The 20,443-nt window shown below is 41.7% G+C and overlaps 2 protein-coding genes across 12 annotated transcripts in view; one reads left to right on the top strand and one right to left on the bottom strand.

Annotated features, from left to right (window-relative positions):
* The window catches only part of LOC309348612 (uncharacterized protein), a 51,026-nt gene extending 49,213 nt beyond the window's left edge, over window positions 1–1,813 (bottom strand). For 2 of the 4 annotated variants that reach the window (XR_014159489.1, XR_014159490.1), the window contains exon 1: window positions 1,677–1,813. Coding sequence is in view for 1 of the 4 variants with exons in the window: in XM_081874093.1 (XP_081730219.1) it covers window positions 1,256–1,261 (6 nt within the window). In the remaining 3 variants the exon portion in view is untranslated. The other 2 variants (XR_014159491.1, XM_081874093.1) reach the window with 2 other exon arrangements.
* Window positions 1,705–19,497, top strand: GALNT3 (polypeptide N-acetylgalactosaminyltransferase 3). Of its 8 annotated transcripts, none has more exons than XM_081872018.1 (12): window positions 1,705–1,919; window positions 4,499–4,603; window positions 5,636–6,246; window positions 7,331–7,503; window positions 9,119–9,268; window positions 9,943–10,177; window positions 11,203–11,320; window positions 12,060–12,260; window positions 13,394–13,525; window positions 13,627–13,728; window positions 16,070–16,222; window positions 17,055–19,497. In XM_081872018.1, the coding sequence occupies exons 3-12, from the start codon at window positions 5,708–5,710 to the stop codon at window positions 17,175–17,177; spliced, it is 1,926 nt and encodes a 641-aa protein (XP_081728144.1). In that variant the 5' UTR covers window positions 1,705–1,919; window positions 4,499–4,603; window positions 5,636–5,707; the 3' UTR covers window positions 17,178–19,497. The 8 variants fall into 8 exon arrangements, 7 of the variants coding, with proteins under 7 accessions (XP_081728144.1, XP_081728149.1, XP_081728143.1 ...); XR_014158947.1 differs by lacking the exon at window positions 4,499–4,603 and having other exon boundaries at window positions 1,762–1,919; window positions 17,055–18,428; window positions 18,473–19,497; XM_081872019.1 differs by lacking the exon at window positions 1,705–1,919 and adding an exon at window positions 2,011–2,154.
* Window positions 19,498–20,443: the final 946 nt, after the last annotated feature.

Below are 20,443 nucleotides of genomic sequence, written 5' to 3'. Positions count from 1 at the left end.
TCTTTCTTTATAAATTACTCAAGCAAGCAACAATAACACTCTACAATTCATATTTGTTTCAATCTCAGAGCATCCTGTCAATTTCCACTGTTAAAACAGTTACCTGTCATTCCCAAAGCATGCAGTTTTCCATTTTCCTTTACGCTATTTGTAGCTACTACATAGGTATTTTTGAGCACTGAGTGTCTGACATCTCCAGCAATAAAATGTAGATTTTACAAAATCTTTGTGGTGACACCTGTGCAAAATTCTATTATTGCGTCTTCTAGATTCAAGGACCGAGTGATGCCTGCAGAGGCATTGTTAGGATGTCCCTGTTCTTTTCGTTAAAGCCCCCGACCTCTTGCCCCGTTCCCCATTTCTAAAAAATCTCTTTAGGTTGGCTGAAAATTGTGCAAAGAGTCCCAAGTGGAATCTAGACATATACTGAAAATGCTGTGAAAATGCTTTTTTTTACAAAAAAGCTTTGAAAAAATATATTGAATTTGCCATAGCTCACCATCTCCATCTAGTGTCACATTTGTATAATACACCTTACAACAAACTTAAAATGTTTGATTTGCAGCTGTATAGCTGAGTCTCCTGCCACTCAATGAGCTCAGAGGCAAATTGAACCCTAACAACAAAAGCCAGCTTTGTTTTCTCCCCTCAGAAAATTGGCCAAAATTTGCATCTTGACATAAATTGGTGTACCTATTTCATGCAAGTTTACGTCATGGGTTTGTGCCAATTAAGTAAACGGTAAAGGACCCCGGACAGTGAAGTCCAGTCAGAAGGCGACTCACCTCGCTTCAGTTGGAAAGTATACCAGTGCAAGTAGATAAATAGGTACCGCCGCAGCAGGAAGGTAAATGGGCTACAGTGATACCTCTGGTTATGTACTTAATTCGTTCCGGAGGTCCGTTCTTAACCTGAAACTGTTCTTAACCTGAAACACCACTTTAGCTAATGGGGCCTCCCGCTGTTGTTGCACCGCCACCGCGTGATTTCTGTTCTCATCCTGAAGCAAAGTTCTTAACCCGAGGTACTATTTCTGGGTTAGCGGAGTCTATAACCTGAAGCGTATGTAACCTGAAGCGTATGTAACCCGAGGTACCACTGTATTAAGTTTCTAGCAATGTGCCCGGGGACCTGTATTCTTGATCCGCTTCTATAATTATCATATTGAACACTATCTCTTCCTCCCATTCATATATCACAGCCACACCGATATATTACCCTAAATTTGCCAGCGAACTTTTGCTTTTCGATTTACCCTCATTTTTCCATCAGGGCCTTAAAAACACATAGCAAGGGCCATGCAATTCCCCTTCCTTTTACTGCCTCCACGTTGCAAGGAACGCCGCAGGAGCTCATCCATCCCTGTATCAGTTTGCTGAATTAATTCTGCTCTGGAGTTTCCATTGCTCAAGCACACACCCACCCCTCCTCTGCCCCTCGGAAATAAGCTTCGCAGGAACCCCAGTAAAGAGTCGCCAAGGAGCGCAGAAGAGGTGGAAACAACGGCAGCGTCCGGGCGGCAGAGCCTCCAGGCGTCAAAAAGCCATAGAGGGCGGCGGCGGAGGAGGAGGATCATTCGGGGCCTCCGTGCTTCTCGCGCCCGCCAGGGGCACGTGGGCCTGGGGCCTTCCGTTGGAGGAGCGGAAGGAGGGGCTGCGCGCGCGCGCGCGCCTTACCTGAGCTGCCCAGGTGAGCCACTCAGGTGAACGCCCTCCTCAGCCCGACGCTCACCTGAACGCTGCCGAGCCTGACGAAGCGGCCAATCGCAGGCCAGGGTTTTTCGCTCGCCGCCCTGGCAACGGAGCGCCGCCGCCGCCGCCGCCGCCGGGGAGAAGGAGGGAAGGAGGGCAGAGGAAGGCACGCTCGCTCCTTCCTTCCACGCCGACGCCGAAACCGCTTTCTTCGCGTTGCTGGCACAGGTAAGGGCGGGGCTTATTCTGCTGGGTGGCTGCCGGTGGAGGTCAATGAGAGCAGCGGGAAGCGGGGGGCGGGGGGGTCGCCCGCTGCCGTTGCTTCAGGGGGCGAGCGTCGGTTGCTGGCTCGGAGAGCCGTTTGCAGAAATGGCCATGTAGGCTGGGAGGCTCCGGGTTGGAGCGGTTGCGCCCTTCGCCCCCCGCCCCACCTCCTGCTCCTCCTCTCCCGCCCTATCCCGAGGTAACTGAGGATGGGGAGGGGATGTTGCTGGTCTTGTTCTACTAGTCCTCTGGGGAGATTTTATAGGTACAGTATAGATCAGATACAGCTATGTAGTGGAGAGAGAGAGAGAGAGAATATATATATATATATATATATGCGCACACACACACACACACACACACACACACACATATTTTTACTCTGTGTGTATGTGTGTGTGTCTATATATATATATGTGGGTGTGGGTGTAAGGAAAAGGTAAATGACCCCTGAACTGTATGGGTATATGTATGGGTATGTATGTGTATATGTAGGGACACGGGTGGCGCTGTGGGTTAAACCACAGAGCCTAGGACTTGCCAGTCAGAAGGTCGGCGGTTCGAATCCCCGCAACGGGGTGAGCTCCCGTTGCTCGGACCCTGCTCCTGCCAACCTAGCAGTTCGAAAGCACATCAGAGTGCAAGCAGATAAATAGGTACCGCTCTGGCGGGAAGGTAAACGGCATTTCCGTGCGCTGCTCTGGTTTGCCAGAAGCGGCTTAGTCATGCTGGCCACATGACCCGGACGCTGTACACCGCAGCCAAGAAAGCGAGATGAGCGCCGCAACCCCAGAGTCGGTCACGACTGAACCTAATGGTCAGGGGTCCCTTTACCTTTACCTTTTACCATTATTCCAGCGCCGTTTCCCGCTGCTTCCAGCTGCTATCCCGGATTGTTAGATATCCTGTAGACTGTCCCTGGGAAAGGTGAGGCTGCTGATCCCTTATTTTCGAGGCTGCTGATCTTTTATTTTCAAATCTGAAAGTTGACAGCTATGGAGAGAGAGCCCCTGGGCAATGATGCCCTGTGGGCACATATAACTGCGTGAATGGGTATGTTTCGAACTCATGCCTGGTCCTAAGCTGCAGGGGCCAACACCTAGGGGCCAAGGTCCCTTTGCTCCCCCACCCCTCCCAAATGCAGTATTTGAGGAGGCTGCCCCCTGCCCAAGTGGATGGGCATTGCCATTCAACTGGTGTGTGGGTGTTGTGTCATGTGATCAGTTATGCAGGGCGGTGCTTGCCTGTCGCACCCCAAATATTTTATTCAAGTTGGCAGCCCTGTCCTAGGAAGGCTCCCCAATGTGGGATGATCCTGGGGTACCCTTGCCAAGGGTGTTTTAAGGTGTGCCGAAATTAGGCATATGAAGTGCTTTGAAAAGTGCCTACATAAAATAGTAAGGCTCCAATTTTAAACCGCAGGGGGTAAGTTTGGTTGAGCCCAGTGGGATTTGCTTCAGAGTAAGTATGCTTAGGGTTAGGTGGGCTCTGGTGTGTAAGGTTTATCATAGGACCCTAAGACCCTAATTTAATCTGTGATATTTTAGTGTATTTCTGGTTTTTATGGAAGCCGCCCAGAGTGGCTGGGGAAACCCAGCCAGATGGGCAGGGTACAAATAATAAATTATTATTATTATTATTATTATTATTATTAGAAGTCAGGCCAATGGTCTGGCTGTGTTGCATTGTCTGAACTGTTGCTATGCAGCTGGCAGGCAGAACCTCTTGTTCTTGGACCTTTCTCTGCAAAGTTTTGGGATAAGAGATTTCAGGAGACTGCCCTCACCCCAATGTCAGTTGTTAGGAAATAGCTGTGGGAGAGGCTACTGTGAAAAAACAAGATTCTGGACTAGATCAGCTTTTGAACTAATCCTGCAGGGTTCTTGGACCAGGCCTGACTGAATTCAGCTATAACATTTGGGAGCAGCCATAGTACTTTGTGTTTCTTGCAACGGTGCCCCCATGGGGATTAGGGTGGCCAGAGGTGGAGGAAGATGTGAGCATCTTCCTGTACAATTTTAATTGTTGTGTAATATGTGTTGTTCAGTGTATTGAATTGGTGGGATTTTGGGTGTGTGTAACTTGCTGAAATTGTGCAGGAGAGACACAAGATATTAAAGGTTCGAAAGCTTTTTCTTAAGCTCTGCCCAACCTCAGAACAGAATGGTGTGCATTGTAAAAAAGAGTGTGATCTTCTGATCTTCCTTATCCTTCCAGGAACTGCTGCTGCTGGTGATGTGGAAGGTCAACAGAAGATGTTGACATAAAGAAGGGAGGTGTGTGTGGTTGTAGTTGGCTTTCCCATGACTCACAGGCTACACCACATTTTAGCTAGCTGATACATTTAGCTTTACAAGGAGGTGGTGATCTTTAGAATGTCAAATGAGTACTAACTGCCTAACCCATGGATTAGCAGTAGTATCACATATGTAAAGATGTATAATTAATTTGTCATTTTCTGTAGTTATAAGGGTGGGAATCCCAGGCTCAAGAAAATTTGATGTTGGTTCCCAACTACATGGATTATTTTTTTTGTCTGCCAGACTACAATGCAAGTGCCTAAAAATTATCCCTAAAACCAAAATTGAATGCACACCATTGATCCTAAGGAAGTAAATCCCATTGAATCCAATTGAACTTCCTGTATAGTAAGTATTTTAGGATTGGAGCTTTAGAACTTTAATATTTCAGCTGATGTGATTTTTTTTTAATATTCAAAATATTACTGTTAAAATGTGGTGTTTTTGGAGCTTAGTTAGGAGTTTATGACTTGTAAGAGAGTGCTTCTTGAAGCTTAATTTTAAAGTTCCATGCACAAGCCCATTTTTCCCTGATGACTTTTGCTTGAAAGAAATGGCACGTGGCATTTCTGCATTTAGGTTAGCATCAAGATGCATGTTTATGACTAATGAGACCTTTGCTCAGCCAGTGGTATACCATCAATGTCAATTCACTTCATTTGACTGCAGTTAGTTGCATTAGTGTACCATCAGTTTCTGTGATTAGAATATATACAGGGCGGAATAATACATTTTGTATTATTTGTCAAGTACATGGGTCTTAGTATGTTTCCGAGCACAATTCAAAGTATTGGTGCTGACCTTTAAAGCCCTAAACGGCCTTGGCCCTGTATACCTGAAGGAGCATCTCCACTTCCACCGTTCAGCCCAGACACTGAGATCCAGTACCGAGGGCCTTCTGGAGGTTCCCACACTGTGAGAAGTGAAACTACAGGGAACCAGGCAGAGAGCCTTCTCAGTAGTGGTGCCTTCCCAGTGGAATGCCCTCCCATCAGATGTTAAGGAGATGAGTAATTATATAACATTTTGGAAACATCTAAATACAGCCCTGTATAGGGAAGCTTTTTAAGGTTTAATGTTTTGCTATGTTTTTATATATGCTGGAAGCCGCCCAAAGTGGCTGGGGCAGCACAGCCAGATGGGCGGGGTACAAATTATCATTATTATTATTATTTGTAGCCTTTGGTCAGAATTCAAATACAAATTGTGGTAAGTTTAGAAACGAGAAGACAACTTGAGTACTGTACTGAAAAGAATGCTATCCTGCTTTGCACAGGTTTTACTCTGTGCCTAATTAAGCGGATGCATCTGTCCTTATGAAGCATTAAAGTGTCCATTTATACAATAGCATTTATTAACAGTTAAAAAACTTTTCTGCAGATATGACCATTTTATGAAGCATCTAACTACCTCTATGAATAAAGAATAGCATCATTGGAAGCACTTCCATACATGGACACGTGGAGGGTGGGCATGATGGCTTTCGTAAGGCTGCTAAGACGATTCACAATGAAACATTTGTCCCCGTGGAAACTTTGGAAGTTTACCTTCATTATTTTTATCTTCTTGATATTTTTGTTTCTGCTACAAAGAGAAGTTGGCATTCAGGATTTTAATGAGGAGCCTGGGAGCCCATCAAAAGATGGAAAGATTAATAATGTACTGGGTCTAGTATTAAAAGCTGTGAACAATATTAAAGTTGCAAAGCCAAAAATGCAGATTAAAGCGCCTATTAGGCAAACTCAAAAGGCAGGACAGAAGCGCTGTTTACCTGGTTCCTATACAGCAGCAGAGCTGACACCTCACCTGGATCGACCCCCTCAGGACTCTAATGCTCCAGGGGCTTCTGGTAAACCATTCAAAACGGTCAATTTAAGTCCAGCTGAGAAGGAGGAAAAAGAACGCGGAGATGAAAAACATTGTTTCAACGCTTTTGCAAGCGACAGGATTTCTTTACACCGGGATCTTGGACCAGACACACGACCTCCTGAGTATGTTGAAGTATATTTGGATTTCTGGTCTTTAATTACATATGCAAAATATTGAAAAGGGGTTTTGATTCCCCATGTTCTGCATTGATATGTGCTTTGTCGCCACTATCATTAGCATAATTTCTAGCTACTTAATTTTGCATCTGTATGTATGAAGCTGTGTAAGTATGAGTACAGTAATCTTCTAATTATGTCTGATGGAAGCAAATAATGCATCTAAGAAATTCAATAGATTGTGATGTAAATTTGTTTGGGCTTGGTGCCCTTTCACACATTTCCTTTAAGAAAGGGGTTGGAAATTAAAACTCACCAGTGGACCAGATGCTTACTCTGTGCAAATTTGATGAGGTCAGGGACCCGCCCCCAACCTGTCATCACAGTGATTTCAGATGACATGGCACTTTGATATCTCGATAGCCAACGGTTTGTCAGGATTTCAAAGCACAGCACAGGGCTCTTTGCAAGTACCTTTAAAATGGCACTGTGTTTTGAAGCCCAGACAATCAGTTGATTGTGGCAACTTCAAAATACTGCACAAGGCTATTTGCTACAAGTTGCTGAAGTGCTGCCAGTCATCTGATCATTGTCACTTCAGAAGCCCGCTTTGTCCTAGCCCAGCTGCCTTTTTGCCTTCCCACAACAGATGCGATATATGTTGTGAGGTGATTGGCAGATGGGTGTGGCTTAGCCAGAATGGCCTGTTTGGCCAAATGGGCAGGTATAGCGAGCCTAGTTTAGGGTCTGAAGGTTCCCCACCCCTGTTTTAAGATGCATTGATGAAAGGATGCCCTTTTCTTTCATCACGAGTGTCTAATCCTTGATAAATTGTAAATCCTGGACATTTTATGGTGGCAATTGTTCTAAATTGCCACATGCCCCTTGTGATGTATTACAAAAACATGTTACTGTATTGTTAGGATATTCTGGAAACAATTGCTCCACACAGATCTTGTGCATGGCTTTTTTATATTAGTATTGGTGTGAGAAAGAAGTTCCACCATACTTGCCAAGCTTTATCTGTGCCACATCAAAGTATCAGACTTATAACCCATTTTTCATTCTTAAAACTGTTTTTGTCATCTAGATGTATCGAGCAAAAGTTTAAACGCTGTCCTCCACTACCTACCACAAGTGTTATCATAGTTTTCCACAATGAAGCATGGTCTACTCTTTTAAGAACAGTTCACAGTGTGATGTATACTTCCCCTGCAATATTACTGAAGGAAATAATTTTGGTGGATGATGCCAGTGTAGATGGTAAGAACGTATAATGTTTGTGTGTGGTTTTTCACATTTGAGTTTTTCATATTATTTTGTGTTCCTGAAAATACACACTTTTTAAATAACAAAAAATATTTATATTTCTAAAGTATAAAGATCTCTCAAATTGAAATGATTTGTGCTTTCTCTTTGTCTCAGTTCATGATCCTTAATGCTTAATTACATTAGGCATGATGTCTGAACAGCCACCAAACTAGAATTTGAAAACATGACTTGACATAGGTTTGCAAACCATGGTTTGTGCTAACTGGCTTGATGTGATATCTGATTTTATAAGAGCAATAGCTGCAATTATGCTTTTGTCTCAAGAGGCTGCTGCACTATGGAGACAGGAGTGAATTTACCGACTTGTGAAGCTGGTGATGAGTGGGTGGAAAATAAAGCAGATGAGAAACTCTAAATCATACTTTGTTGTCTGTACATTTGGAAGTTTAAACCATGGTTTGGCAGAATATAAAACCTGAGCTTCTATCTTAATTAGTAGCTGTTGTTTTGGTGCACCAGCAGTCCCTTCTCTTGCCACTCCTCCCCTTCTGTTATCTGCCAAAGAAAGAACGCCTGTAGTTCTGCTTCACAGCAAGTGAAGAAAGACTGGCTCAGACACTACTTTCTACATTTGTTGGAAGTGAGAGAATGCCTTTCTCCCACGTCTGCCTGATGCATTTGCCCCACTTCCCTTGCCACAGTTACTTTTGCAAGGCATAATATTTCGATGAAACGTATGCACACATGACGTAAACAAATTATTGTTGCCTGTAAGCATTGGATTGTACATGCATATAGGACCCACTGGAATGTTAGTCTCCTTTGTGAATGGCAGAAGGAGGGCTCCTGCTCTCTACAATCTGTGGCAATGAGAGAATGCATTCTCTGAACTAGCCAATTGACTTGCTATCTTGCAGCAGTCTTAAAGGGTGAGTCTCTAGGTCAGGACCAGGCAAATTTTCCCTCTCCCCCCCCCCTTCAAAATTATGAAACACACCTTTAAAAAGGCTAATTTAGTTATGAAAAGAATTCAGTAATGCCCAACCTACTTCATAAATGTGGTAAGGGTAACTAATGTTATTTGACTCCACTGCCAAACGAGTAAAACTTGTTCTCTTTCTGTCAGTAGAATACTTTTCAGTAGAATGTCTTTTCAAAAAAAATTATCATAGAAGTGGAGAGTTGGAAGGGACCCTGCAAATCATCTAGTCCACCCCCCTGCAATGCAGAATATGCAGCTGTCCTGTATGGGGATCAAACCTGCAACCTTGGCATTAATCAGCACCACGCTCTAACCAACTGAGCTGTCAAGAAGATATGATGACTTGGCAAATTCATCTTTGTACAGAACTAATTTTTTTACTGCTTTGTACTAGAAATTGCATTTCCCCCAAATTCTGGTTCCTGGTGTATTTGGGGTCGTATCTCCCTTCCCCCATTCTTCAATAAAAGCAGATACTCTTATCCCTTCAAGCTGAAACTACAGTACAGGCATTTCAGAATAAATGTATTTTGACTTTCCTCTTATTGAGTGGCTAGTTATGAAAAGTGAACTTAACGTTTGCCTTTTATTAAATTGGCAAAGACTGTCTTGTTGTCTTTTTAGAATACTTGCAGGATAAATTGGATGATTATGTGAAACAATTCCATATAGTTAAAGTTGTCCGACAAAAGGAAAGAAAGGGGCTCATCACTGCTCGATTATTAGGCGCTTCAATAGCAACTGGAGAAACCCTCACTTTTTTGGATGCACACTGTAAGTAATAGCGTTGGACTGTAATAGTGTTTAGTTAGCTAACAAATACTAAAGAATTTTCGTATTGATTTCTTCCTTGTCCTGTTTTAACTGTTTTTCCTAACAAATAACACTATAGAAGCATTGCTGTTGAAAAAAAACAACCCCGCAGGAACTCGCAAGACATTTTCGTCTTGCAAAGCAAGCCCATAGGAAATTTGTTTTGCGAAGCACCTCCAAAACGGAAAACTCTTTCGTCTAGCGAGTTTTCCGTCTTGCGAGGCATTCGTCTTGTGGGGCACCACTGTAGATAAATAGGTAACCATTGCGGCAGGAAAGTAAACAGTGTTTCCATGCACTCTGGCTTTAGCCACAGTGTCCCGTTGTGCCAGAAGAGGTTTAGTAATGCTGGCCACATGACCCAGAAAGCTGTCTGCAGGAAAACTCCTGCTCCCTTGGCCTGAAAGTGAAGATGAGCGCCTCACCCCATAGTCAAATTCGACTGGACTTAACCATCCAGGGATCCTTTACCTTTACCTTACTCAGAAGTAAGGAAATTCAGTGGGACTTACTTCCAAATAAATGTGCATAGGATCACAGCCTAAGTGAAATTAAAATGTTCCTGTAACTGCTTTTATGAAAGTGGATAAATCCAGCATTATATTCATCATTTTACCTCCTGTTTCCTCTCTCAGGTGAATGTTTCTATGGCTGGCTAGAGCCATTGTTGGCCAGAATAGCTGAAAACAATACTCGTGTCGTAAGCCCTGATATTTCATCTATAGATCTAAATACATTTGAATTCATGAAACCTTCCCCTTATGGTCAAAACCATAATAGAGGGAATTTTGACTGGAGTTTGTCGTTTGGATGGGAATCTCTTCCTGAACATGAAGGCAAGAGAAGGAAAGATGAAACGTACCCTATTAAGTAAGCAATGAAACTTTTTTTTTCCCCATTTACAAAATCTTTACTTGAAAATATTGTTCCAAAGAATAATTCACATGTAACTTTTTTCATTTTGGTTAAAAAAGAAAAAGAATTGCAGAAGGATCAGAGAGGCTCTGTCTTCTACATCTTGTATTCTTTTCACCTGGTACTTAAGGTTTTAAACATTTTTTTCAAATAACTCTTGAAATTTTAAGCTTTAGTAGGACCTGAACCACCTCAAATAAGCTCTATCAGTAGAAGAGTTGTATGTATATAAAATTTTAAATGCTGAGAATGCTATGGATGCTAATGTTGCTTTTTTGGCTGAGGTTTGCTATAACAAAAGCCTGAGTGATGGCATCCTTGGCTTTGAAGGTAGAATGATGGGAACATTTGAACTGGTTGAGCAATGCAGCTGTTGGAGGCAGAAAGAGACTGTAAGAGAAAAGTTGGCATCCCTAATTAAAGCTGCTTGTTGCTTCAGATTTAGGATTTCTGCATCATTACGGAATGCAGTTTACATATAGCTCCTTGATTTCATTGAAATTTACCTTAGAAATGGCGGTGGGGCATATAATGACTGATTAAAACTAGAACACATTTCCTCCCCCCCCCTATTTAAGTTGAGTTGAGCAATCCCTCCCCCTGCCCCAAATCGCACTGTTTCATTGTAGTGATACAACTACCGCACAAGTCATATTCAGAAGCAATTTCTTCCCAGGACAGTTGTTGACTATTTTATTGTTCTGGCTTTGAAATGGATGCTAATGTGCATATAACTCATGGTAGTAACTTCTCTACAAAGCCCAAATAGTAGCCAAACATTTTCACTAATGTGTTTCCTTCTGCTGTTGGCTGTTTGCTTTTGCTGATGGTTCATAAAGTGTTGATTGCCCATTTATCAGGCTTTCCTGAAGAGGGATGGGCTTTCGGATCTTAAAAAGAAAAATAACAGGCTTTCCCCAGATTGAGAAATTGTTAGCTTCATGAAAGATTATTTCCCCTCCCCCTTTTCTTTTTTGCAGAACACCCACTTTTGCAGGAGGCCTCTTTTCAATATCAAAGGACTACTTTTACAAAGTTGGAAGCTATGATGAAGAAATGGAAATATGGGGAGGAGAAAATATAGAAATGTCTTTCCGAGTAAGTTTAGAGACACAATATTCACATGAAGGTGCATTGACAAAACCACGGTTGCATCTCAGCTGCTCCCCTATAGAAGTAGGAGACCAGATGAGCTTGGTCTTCGGCTAATGATAACCTGGAGGGAGAAACTACTGTAGCGTTTAGGGATGGCAGGATCTGTCCATTTCAGTCCTCAGTTTTCCAGCCTTAAATTTGTTTTCTCAACATTTTGGAACAATTTGTGATTTATTTATTTTTTAATATCCTCATGAAAACTGACTGTAACTGGGCAGGGCATGCATATACACACTCTGCCTATTCCCACAGGGGCCAGGAACAGAACCCCCATGTGAAATGGTGTCTGCCTGTACTTATTTATTTCCTGGTGCCACGCATATGCACAGTCATGCGCAAGTTGATTGCGTGTAAGTGGGGGGGGATGCCTGTAAATGTGAATTTTGAATAATGCCTATGTTTCAGTTTGCATATTGTTTTGGAAAATGGATAGATTCATATTTAAATGTGGGCTGAATTGGATCTCTCCCCATCCCTAGTAGAGTGGTGTCAGGTGCTTGGTTGGTGCATCAGTATTACAAAAATATCTTACTTAAGATAGAATTGTTTTCTTTCCCTGTTGCATGTAGGTAGACAGGGTTTGATTTCAGAAAGCATTTTTATACAAATGCTTCTAGAGCAATATTACCTGCTATCTGGTGATTCTGTTAAAGGCAGATAAGTAAAACTGTTATTTTTTCAGGTGTGGCAATGTGGGGGTCAGCTGGAAATCATACCTTGCTCAGTTGTGGGCCATGTATTTCGCAGCAAGAGCCCCCATACCTTTCCAAAAGGGACTCAAGTGATCACCCGTAATCAAGTTCGTCTTGCAGAAGTCTGGATGGATGAATATAAGTATATATTTTACCGGAGAAACACAGAAGCAACAAAAATAGTTAAACAAGTAGGTGACGATGGTGGTGGTATTAGAAATCAGTTGCTGCACTGAAGTTCTTGGTGAGCAAAAATTATTTATTGTGAAAATATATAAACGTAGTAGGCACTCTTTATTCAATTTGCTCTCCTTGGCAATATATTGAATAAACTCAGTAGTGCCCATTACCTCTTCATTTAATCTTTTATACAATACCTCCCCGAAGCTCTTTGAACTAGAGTAGTGCCGTTAATTGCATCGACCAACTTCTAGGAGGAATGAGGGGGATCTTTCTCAATAATTCTCTTTAACATTCAGTTGATTAATATATGTGAAGTCAAACAGAATGACTAAAAAAGAATCTTGATTTTACTAAAGCAATATTAGCCAACTAAGATAAATATTAGAAGACTAGTACCAGGCAGTATCTGTAAGATGCAATGATGGCAAACAGCTTGGATGACTTTAAAAAACAAATGCACAGAGTATAAGGCTGTGTTCTGCCTCTACTGTCAATGGCAGTATACATCTGAATGCCGGAGTCACAAATGGGGAGAGTGCTATTGCACTCAGATTTTGCTTACGTGCTTCACATAGGCATCTAATTGGCTGCTGAACCTAGACAGTAGGCTTTTCTTATGTCATGTGAAATGTAAATATGGAATTAACAACATTTGATAACCTCAAAGACCCCAAGTTGGCCAGTTGTTTAGGGAGAAAATTAAAGTTAGTGATTTTAAAAATGGATGGCAAAGGATAATGTAGATTTGCATCTCAAGTGTGCTTATGTGTATTCCTGGCTCTATAAGTTTATGTCAGTTATTTACTTATTTATATAAGAGAGAGAGAAAAAAAAGGAATTATTGGGTTGCGGCCACCATTATTGGGTAAGTGGTGTTTCTTGCTCCACTTCTGAATCTTTGGGGATACATGGAAAAGGATAATTTGATCAGAACATATAATGATTACAGGAAATGTGTTGAGGGCTGCAAGAAGTTGAGTGGCTTCTAAATGGACCTCCAACCTCTATTTTCATTATTAAAAGATACTTTAAAGCTTGTTTAACTGAATTAATTTACAAATTCCCTCTGTGTTTACTTTCAGTAAAAAGTATTATTTGTGATTTGGTTTTGTTATAACACTGTTTAGTATTGTTTCAACAGAAAACCTTTGGTGACCTCTCAAAAAGATATGAGTTAAGGCAACAATTACAATGTAAAAACTTTACGTGGTACCTTAGCAATGTTTATCCTGAGGCATATGTACCAGACTTGAGTCCTCCATTATATGGATTTGTGAGTATGCTTTTCTTTTTACAAGAAGAAATAAAGCAAATGTGTAGAGGATTTAACTATGCTATTCTGTACTTACATTTCCATTTTTTTACATTCCTTAGTTAAAAAATGTTGGGAGAAGAACATGCCTGGATGCTGGAGAAAATAATAATGGTGGCAAGCCACTGATTATGTATACATGTCACGGGCTTGGAGGAAACCAGGTAAAATGTTGCATTTGGTTTTTATGTAACTGTGCAGATAAGCACAGCAATGCGTTTTCAGACCATGTTTTAAATTTATCAGGGTCTCATGCCTAGAATATCTACATGAAACCACTAGGTGGGGTTATCTGGAGGTTTGGAGTAAGTTGTCAGCAGTATGCTGATGACACTTAGCTCTAGTTCTCCTTTACATCTGCAGGTGAGGTAGTGGAAGTAATGGACTGGATGAGAGCCAACAAACTGAACTCAATCCAGATAAGAGTGAGGCCCTGTTAGTGAGTGGTTCCCTAGACCGGATGGGTAGGAGATTGCTCTTGATGGGGTTACACTTCCTCTGAAGGAGCAGGTTCGTAGCTTGGGGGCACTCCTAGATCCTTTGCTGTCGCTTGAGGCTCAGATGGCCTCAGTGGTCCGGAATGCCTTCCATCAGCTTTGGCTGGTGGCCCAGCTACGCCCCTACCTGGACAAGGATAGCCTAACTACTGTTGTCTGTGCTCTGGTAAACTCAGGGTTAGATTACTGCATTGTGTTACAAAGAGCAAGGAGCTCTCCAAGGGCAGCACCAAATTTGGAGCCATCCCTATGGTTAGAAGTTACTGTGTAATCACTGTTTTATTTGGGAAGCCTGATGTTCTTTATGTTCCTGTTTGAGTGTGTATATTGTAAGCATGTCTCTCATTTAAGGTATTCAGTATAAAAAGAGGGCATTGTGTTAGGGGAGAGTAACCTACCATTGGCATAGATGCAGTGGAACCCAAAGTGAAGACCAACTCCCAATTTGAGTCTCCTTCCTCTGCAGAGTCCACATCTCTTATAACCTCATGCTAATAACTTGGATGACTTCCATAATGCTATATTCTGGCTTGGTTACACTAGTTCCCTGACTGTCTCTGCCATGCACTCTTCATCTGTCTCAGCTTTTTGTCTGCTTCTGATCTATTCTGCAGGAATACTCTTCATTTCTGCATTGTAAACTTAATATTCTTTACTCTTTCCCTCCCTCTTTCTTCTGCTGCTTTTTCCTTTGTCTTTAGAACTTTTGCTGTCAAGGAAGAAACCAGTGGGTGACTAAGCAACCAGGCCTGTGTCATCTGTCCTGTCATACTTACAGCCTCATGCTGGGAGGTTAGAGTGGTCTTCCCTATGCTAAAACCACCTACCATTTTGAGCCTATGTACATTCCTAGATGGCTGAACTTCTAACAAACACTTCTCGGTGCACAACTTGTGGAGCAGAGATGGCTCAGAACATATTGCATCCCTTAAATGTAGCACCTCTGGAAATGTAACTAGGTGTTGCAAATCATAGTTAATTTCATTCAATAAAAAAACTCCATTTTTATGTAAATTGCCCTATCGTAAAAAGTACTATAGTGGCAAATAGGAAAGATGTGGATAGTAATTCCATTCTTTGATTCCTTGGTGGTTACCTAGTAACCACTCAATGGTCTCTTCTATTAAATAGTATTTGTTTTTGAATTTCATACTATCAGTTTGATACAGGAAGAGAAGAACAATCTGGTATCTTATATTCGTTTAATAGCATATATATTCATCCCACCAATCCTCCCAAAGGAGGTCCAGGGCATATTGCAAGTGTCATTATTGCCTGGTCTACATCAGCGTTGGCAAGGGTGCCATGCCAATGGAAGACATTTCACTTACACTGTTAAGGCAGTGCTGGCACACTATGGCCAGACAGCTGCTTCTATCCCTTGCAATTGATAAATGCCTTGGATATGATCTTGCCAAAGTTAAGCACTGAAATCAGTGTGGCTTTAAAAGTGCTTAACTTTGAGTGGATAGCACCTTTCAATTGCAAGAGTTCTAGGATCCTTAGACATTGCACAGACTTTTCATACTAATTCTGGGTTAGATCCAGAATGTCTCTTTCATGAATGGAAAGGCTACTCTGTTCATAGAAGGGACCAGAGTCAAGCAGAAGCTGCTCCTCTAGAATAAGGGAGGGGAAGGCAGTTTTCACCAATTCTCCCTGCAGGCCCAGTGCAACTTCCTACATTGTTCCAGAGAGCCTTCTACCTTCCCAAGCAGCTCTGGGATCTGCTCTGTACAAATTGGTTTCTTTGGGAATCTGCCACATAGCTATCTCTCCTGCCTTGTCTCTGAGTAGGAGACAAAAGGGAAACTAAAATATTTCCATTTTCACCCTACTATTTTTAGTGACCTGCCCTTGTCATGGTTTAGGCATTGTGTATAAAGCACTCCACCTGCAAAATTCAAGTTGTTCTGTAAGCATTAATCTGGAGTTCAAAGGGACGCCGCGAATTTGTATGGTTGAGTTTTGGGTAATACTTCCCTGACTGAATTGTTTCTTTATATAGTACTTTGAATATTCTGCACATCATGAAATTAGACACAACATCCAGAAAGAGTTGTGCCTGCATGCTTTATCAGGAGAAGCAGAACTTCATGACTGTGGCTACAAAGGGAAGAACAGCAGAACCCCTCCAGAAGAGAAATGGGAGATCCGAGAGGTATTACAGCCATGTTTTTAGATACCATTGTAGAACAGTTACCATTGTAGAACAGTGAACCCATTATGTTAAAGGGAAGCATTTAGGGACCCCTGACCATTAGGTCCAGTCGTGACCGACTCTGCGGTTGTGGCGCTCATCTCACTTTATTGGCCAAGGGAGCCGGCGTACAGCTTCCAGGTCATGTGGCCAGCATGACTAAGCTGCTTCTGGCGAACCAGAGCAGCGCACAGAAACGCCATTTACCTTCCCGCTGAAGTGGTACCTATTTATCTACTTGCACTTTGACGTGCTTTCGAACTGCTAGGTTGGCAGGAGCAGGGACTGAATAACGGGAGCTCACCCCGTCGCAGGGATTCGAACCACCGACCTTCTGATCAGCAAGTCCTAGGCTCTGTGGTTTAACCCACAGCGCCACCCGTGTCCCAAGCCTCTAGGATATAGCAGGCTCTAAATTCAAAGATGTAAATGTAGCTGCAGCTTTCAGCACTGGGGAATTTGTTTCAGAATCATCAGTCTTTGTCAGCATTGATAGAATTTTGTCTCTCCAAGTATGCATGATGTCTACAAAATCTTGGCTGGATTAATGGGCCGAACTAGAGAGACTGTGTGATATAGTACAATCACCTGTCGTACTTGGATTGGGCAGAGCCAGTTTCAAATTCCCACTCAGCCCCAAAGTTTACTGAGTGACTGCATAAGTCACTGTATGAACAATCTACTTCACAGCATTGTTTTAAGGTTAAAGTGGGTAGTCCTGGCACGCACGCCCCTAATCTCCTTGGATAAAAAGTAATATAAAAATGTGTCTGCTCTCTCTCCACTTTTCTAGGACCAGTCATTGTACAACACAGCCTTAAAGATGTGCCTGACAGGAAATAAAGAACATCCAAGCTTGGTGCCGTGTAACCCCTCAGACGTCTTCCAAAAATGGATTTTTAGCCGAAACAATTAAGTACTGGTAATTTAGGAGATGTTTTAAACGGGAACTGTATCTCCTTCAAAATTATCCAGCTTTAACTTAAATTATGCAGAGTCATCTTAACTGTAAAAAATAAATAAAGCATTTTTACTTCAAAATTAAAATGCACAATTTAGCTGGCAAGAAATCCAAGGAATACTTAGGTTTCTTGATTCTTAAAAAAATGTTTACAAATATTGGAAATTATATTTCCAGTATATATATTTTTGTAAAACCTCTATCTTTAAGATACAATTCTCAGTGGTTTGGGGATAGTTTGTAAAAGTTTTACATACATACATTCACAAACACATTCTGGTCAATAACTGAAGAAACTTGTTGATAGAGGTTACGGGAGATGATTTTTTTTTCTATATTATCTGAAAAATAGAGTGCCTTATAGGTGTTCTTTATAATTTAAACTGTGACAGCTTCCCTTAAATGACCATCCCTGGTTTACACATTGATCTAGTTGGCTCAGTGTTTATAGCAAGAAATATCTATGAAGTTTATCAATTCTTCTGAAACTATGAAGTTCTATTACCACTCCAATGAGTAATACTTTCTTGGTGTTAGCCCCTTGCAAACTGGTTGGGTCTCTGTATGCTGCTGTTTTTGGTGTTCTGTTGTTCATTATGCTTATCAGTGATGAGCTTTGTATGTTTAAGATTTCTGAAACTGATTACAAAATTGTTCTCTTTTGGTTGAAAAGGTGTTTATTGCTTCTCCTGATATATCGCATTACTTGCTTCTTAGACAGTTCTGGCTTCTCTCATATTTTTTTCTATTATGTGTGGGTTCCAAGTTTCCATATCTCTAATTCCTATTTTCCTCTTTTATGTGTTCATAATTTAAAACATGACCCTTTTAATTCAAAACTATTGAAAACCATTTTAAGTAACTGGTGTCTTTCATCAGAAATTTGTAATTTTTTAACTACACCTACTGGGTTTAGAGTTAGGATTATTTGCTTTGTACATGCAAGGAATTTTAACAAAATATCTTACTGGTTGCACATTCTGTGATTAAACACCTTAATTAAGAGTCAGTATTCAGCACTTTTTGCTGCTTAGTGTGATGGGTCAACAATGCTGAGAAAAATAGAGGGGTTTTCAAGTACAATGCTACATTAGTTCATGGATTTTCACTCGTGCAACTAGATTCTTCTTCCACAAATCTGCTCCAGAGGGTTGGGGAGAGCCCCTGGAACAGATTTAGAGGGCATGCTGGGGAGAACATTACATTGTGATAGAATCAGATAATTGGCATTACATTCAATCCACCCTTAGAAATTAAACCAAGAAGTTGCAAATAAAAGCTCACTCTTTGTGAATAATTCCTCTAGCGTTTAAAAGAGAGGGGACGGATGCCACCATGGAGGAGCTTTTTCCCCTGAGCATTGCAGACATATATTTGCTATTAATTCATAGATTCCTGCACTGTGTTTCATGTGCACACACAGACCTTACAAAGTTGGCCCCAGCTCTTCCCCGTGGAGGAGTTAGAGGCTTGCCACCAGAAATGAAAATCGCTCACCACCACCCCAGGCATATGTGGAAGCACTTTCTGTGCTCTTGTGGGCCTTTCTGGATCCAGCCAAAGCTGGTCTTCAGATCTTTTGGGTTACAACTCCTGTCAGCCCCAGCCAGCATGGCCAATGTCCAGGGGTGATGGGGGGCTGTAGTTCAAAACATTTGGAGGACATTAGATTGGGGGAGGTTGTTACAGCACTTGCCATCTCAAGAAGCTGATAAAGCAGTTTTCTTTATTTAGGTATCTCTGGTTTTAAACAAAGAAGTGGATGTCGCAACTACTTGAGGCCTTGCATATACACTATTGAAAGCTTATTGTTGAGATGCTGCTTGCATAAGCAGAATTTTGCAATGTGGCAGATGGTTGAAGCAAAACTATTGTTCTTCCTTAAAAGTATGTTTTCTATTTATACAGTGGTTTTCCTCTACTTTGTTGATTTGGTGTTTATGTCACAAAGTTAACTACTACTTTTTCTTCCTCCGTGCTTGCATCGCCCAAAACGTTCAACCAAAACTATAAACTGAGGATATAATTATGACTTCATAGCACTTCGTTATATTTTTATCTTTTCCGCAGCATGCAGTTCTGCTGTGTCTCTACTCCACTGGTCTTCCATCTGATTTAAACGTGATACATTTAACTACAGTTGTTCTAGGCTGAGTTAATTCTTCCTTGTACTCCTAAGCATTTATTTCAGGTATACGTGATATGATGTACAGAACGCCTCTTTAATTTTGTTGCATAAACGTAATAAAATAAAAATATTTTGATGCAAAAGCTACCCTTTGGAATTTTGGGTGTGTGTGCAGCTTTCTGTTTCTTTGCTTGGGTCTGAGAGTGCTCCAGTGACTTGGTATGATGTTCAAAGCCACTAAAAAAGGAAACACAAAAAACCTTGGCAACTGCAGCAGCACAGCCCTGGGACCAACCAGGAACAAATGTTTGGCAGTTCTGCAGGCAAAGTGTAGCCATGTTTGTGTATTTGTATTGTTCACGCTGGCAGGAGGGAGCAGGCAGCCTGATGTGGAATTAATCTAGACTATCCAGATTAATTTCTAGAGCATCCTTTGGATGTTAGAATAATGAATGCATTGCAAATTACTGAGGCCCGTAGGCACTGGCCTGTAGCAGTAACATGGTTGCATGCCATCGTCTAGAACAGGCACCCCCAAACTCGGCCCTCCAGTTGTTTTGGGACTACAATTCCCATCATCCCTGACCACTGATCCTGTTAGCTAGGGAGTTGTAGTCCCAAAGCAGCTGGAGGGCCGAGTTTGGGGATGCCTGGTCTAGAAGCTACAGCGTCTATCAGACCTTATGTTCAAATGCATGCTCTGATTTTTCTCTTATTTCACCTAATTCCTCTGTTTTTAAACTTCTTCAGCTATCATTTTCTAGTGCCCCTTTCCTTTAATAACCTGATACGTTTTGGAGCCCTACCTCCTTTCTTAGGCCTCTGGTTCCACGAGGTTCTTTGGAATCTGAGCAGCTCCATTAAAGGCAGACCCAAATCCAGAAGTTAAAAAGTAGGACCACCCATCTGTTTCTGGCAAATGGGAAATAAGTTGTTGCATTCTCCAAAGCTGTTTTCTTGCATTCAAGTGCTTGTGGAAAAGATATTTGTGTTTTTTTGTGATTGTGTCAGTATGTCTCCTCCAAAGGAAGAGCCACAGAGCTCCATCGATCATCATTCACAGCAAAATAAATAGCAGCTTGGCAGCAGATGT

This window comes from Podarcis erhardii, assembly GCF_964252035.2.
Source record: "Podarcis erhardii genome assembly, chromosome: 1".
NCBI lineage: Eukaryota > Metazoa > Chordata > Lepidosauria > Squamata > Lacertidae > Podarcis > Podarcis erhardii.
The sequence above is the reverse complement of the archived record's forward strand: the minus strand, read 5'-3'. Positions and strand labels throughout refer to the sequence as shown.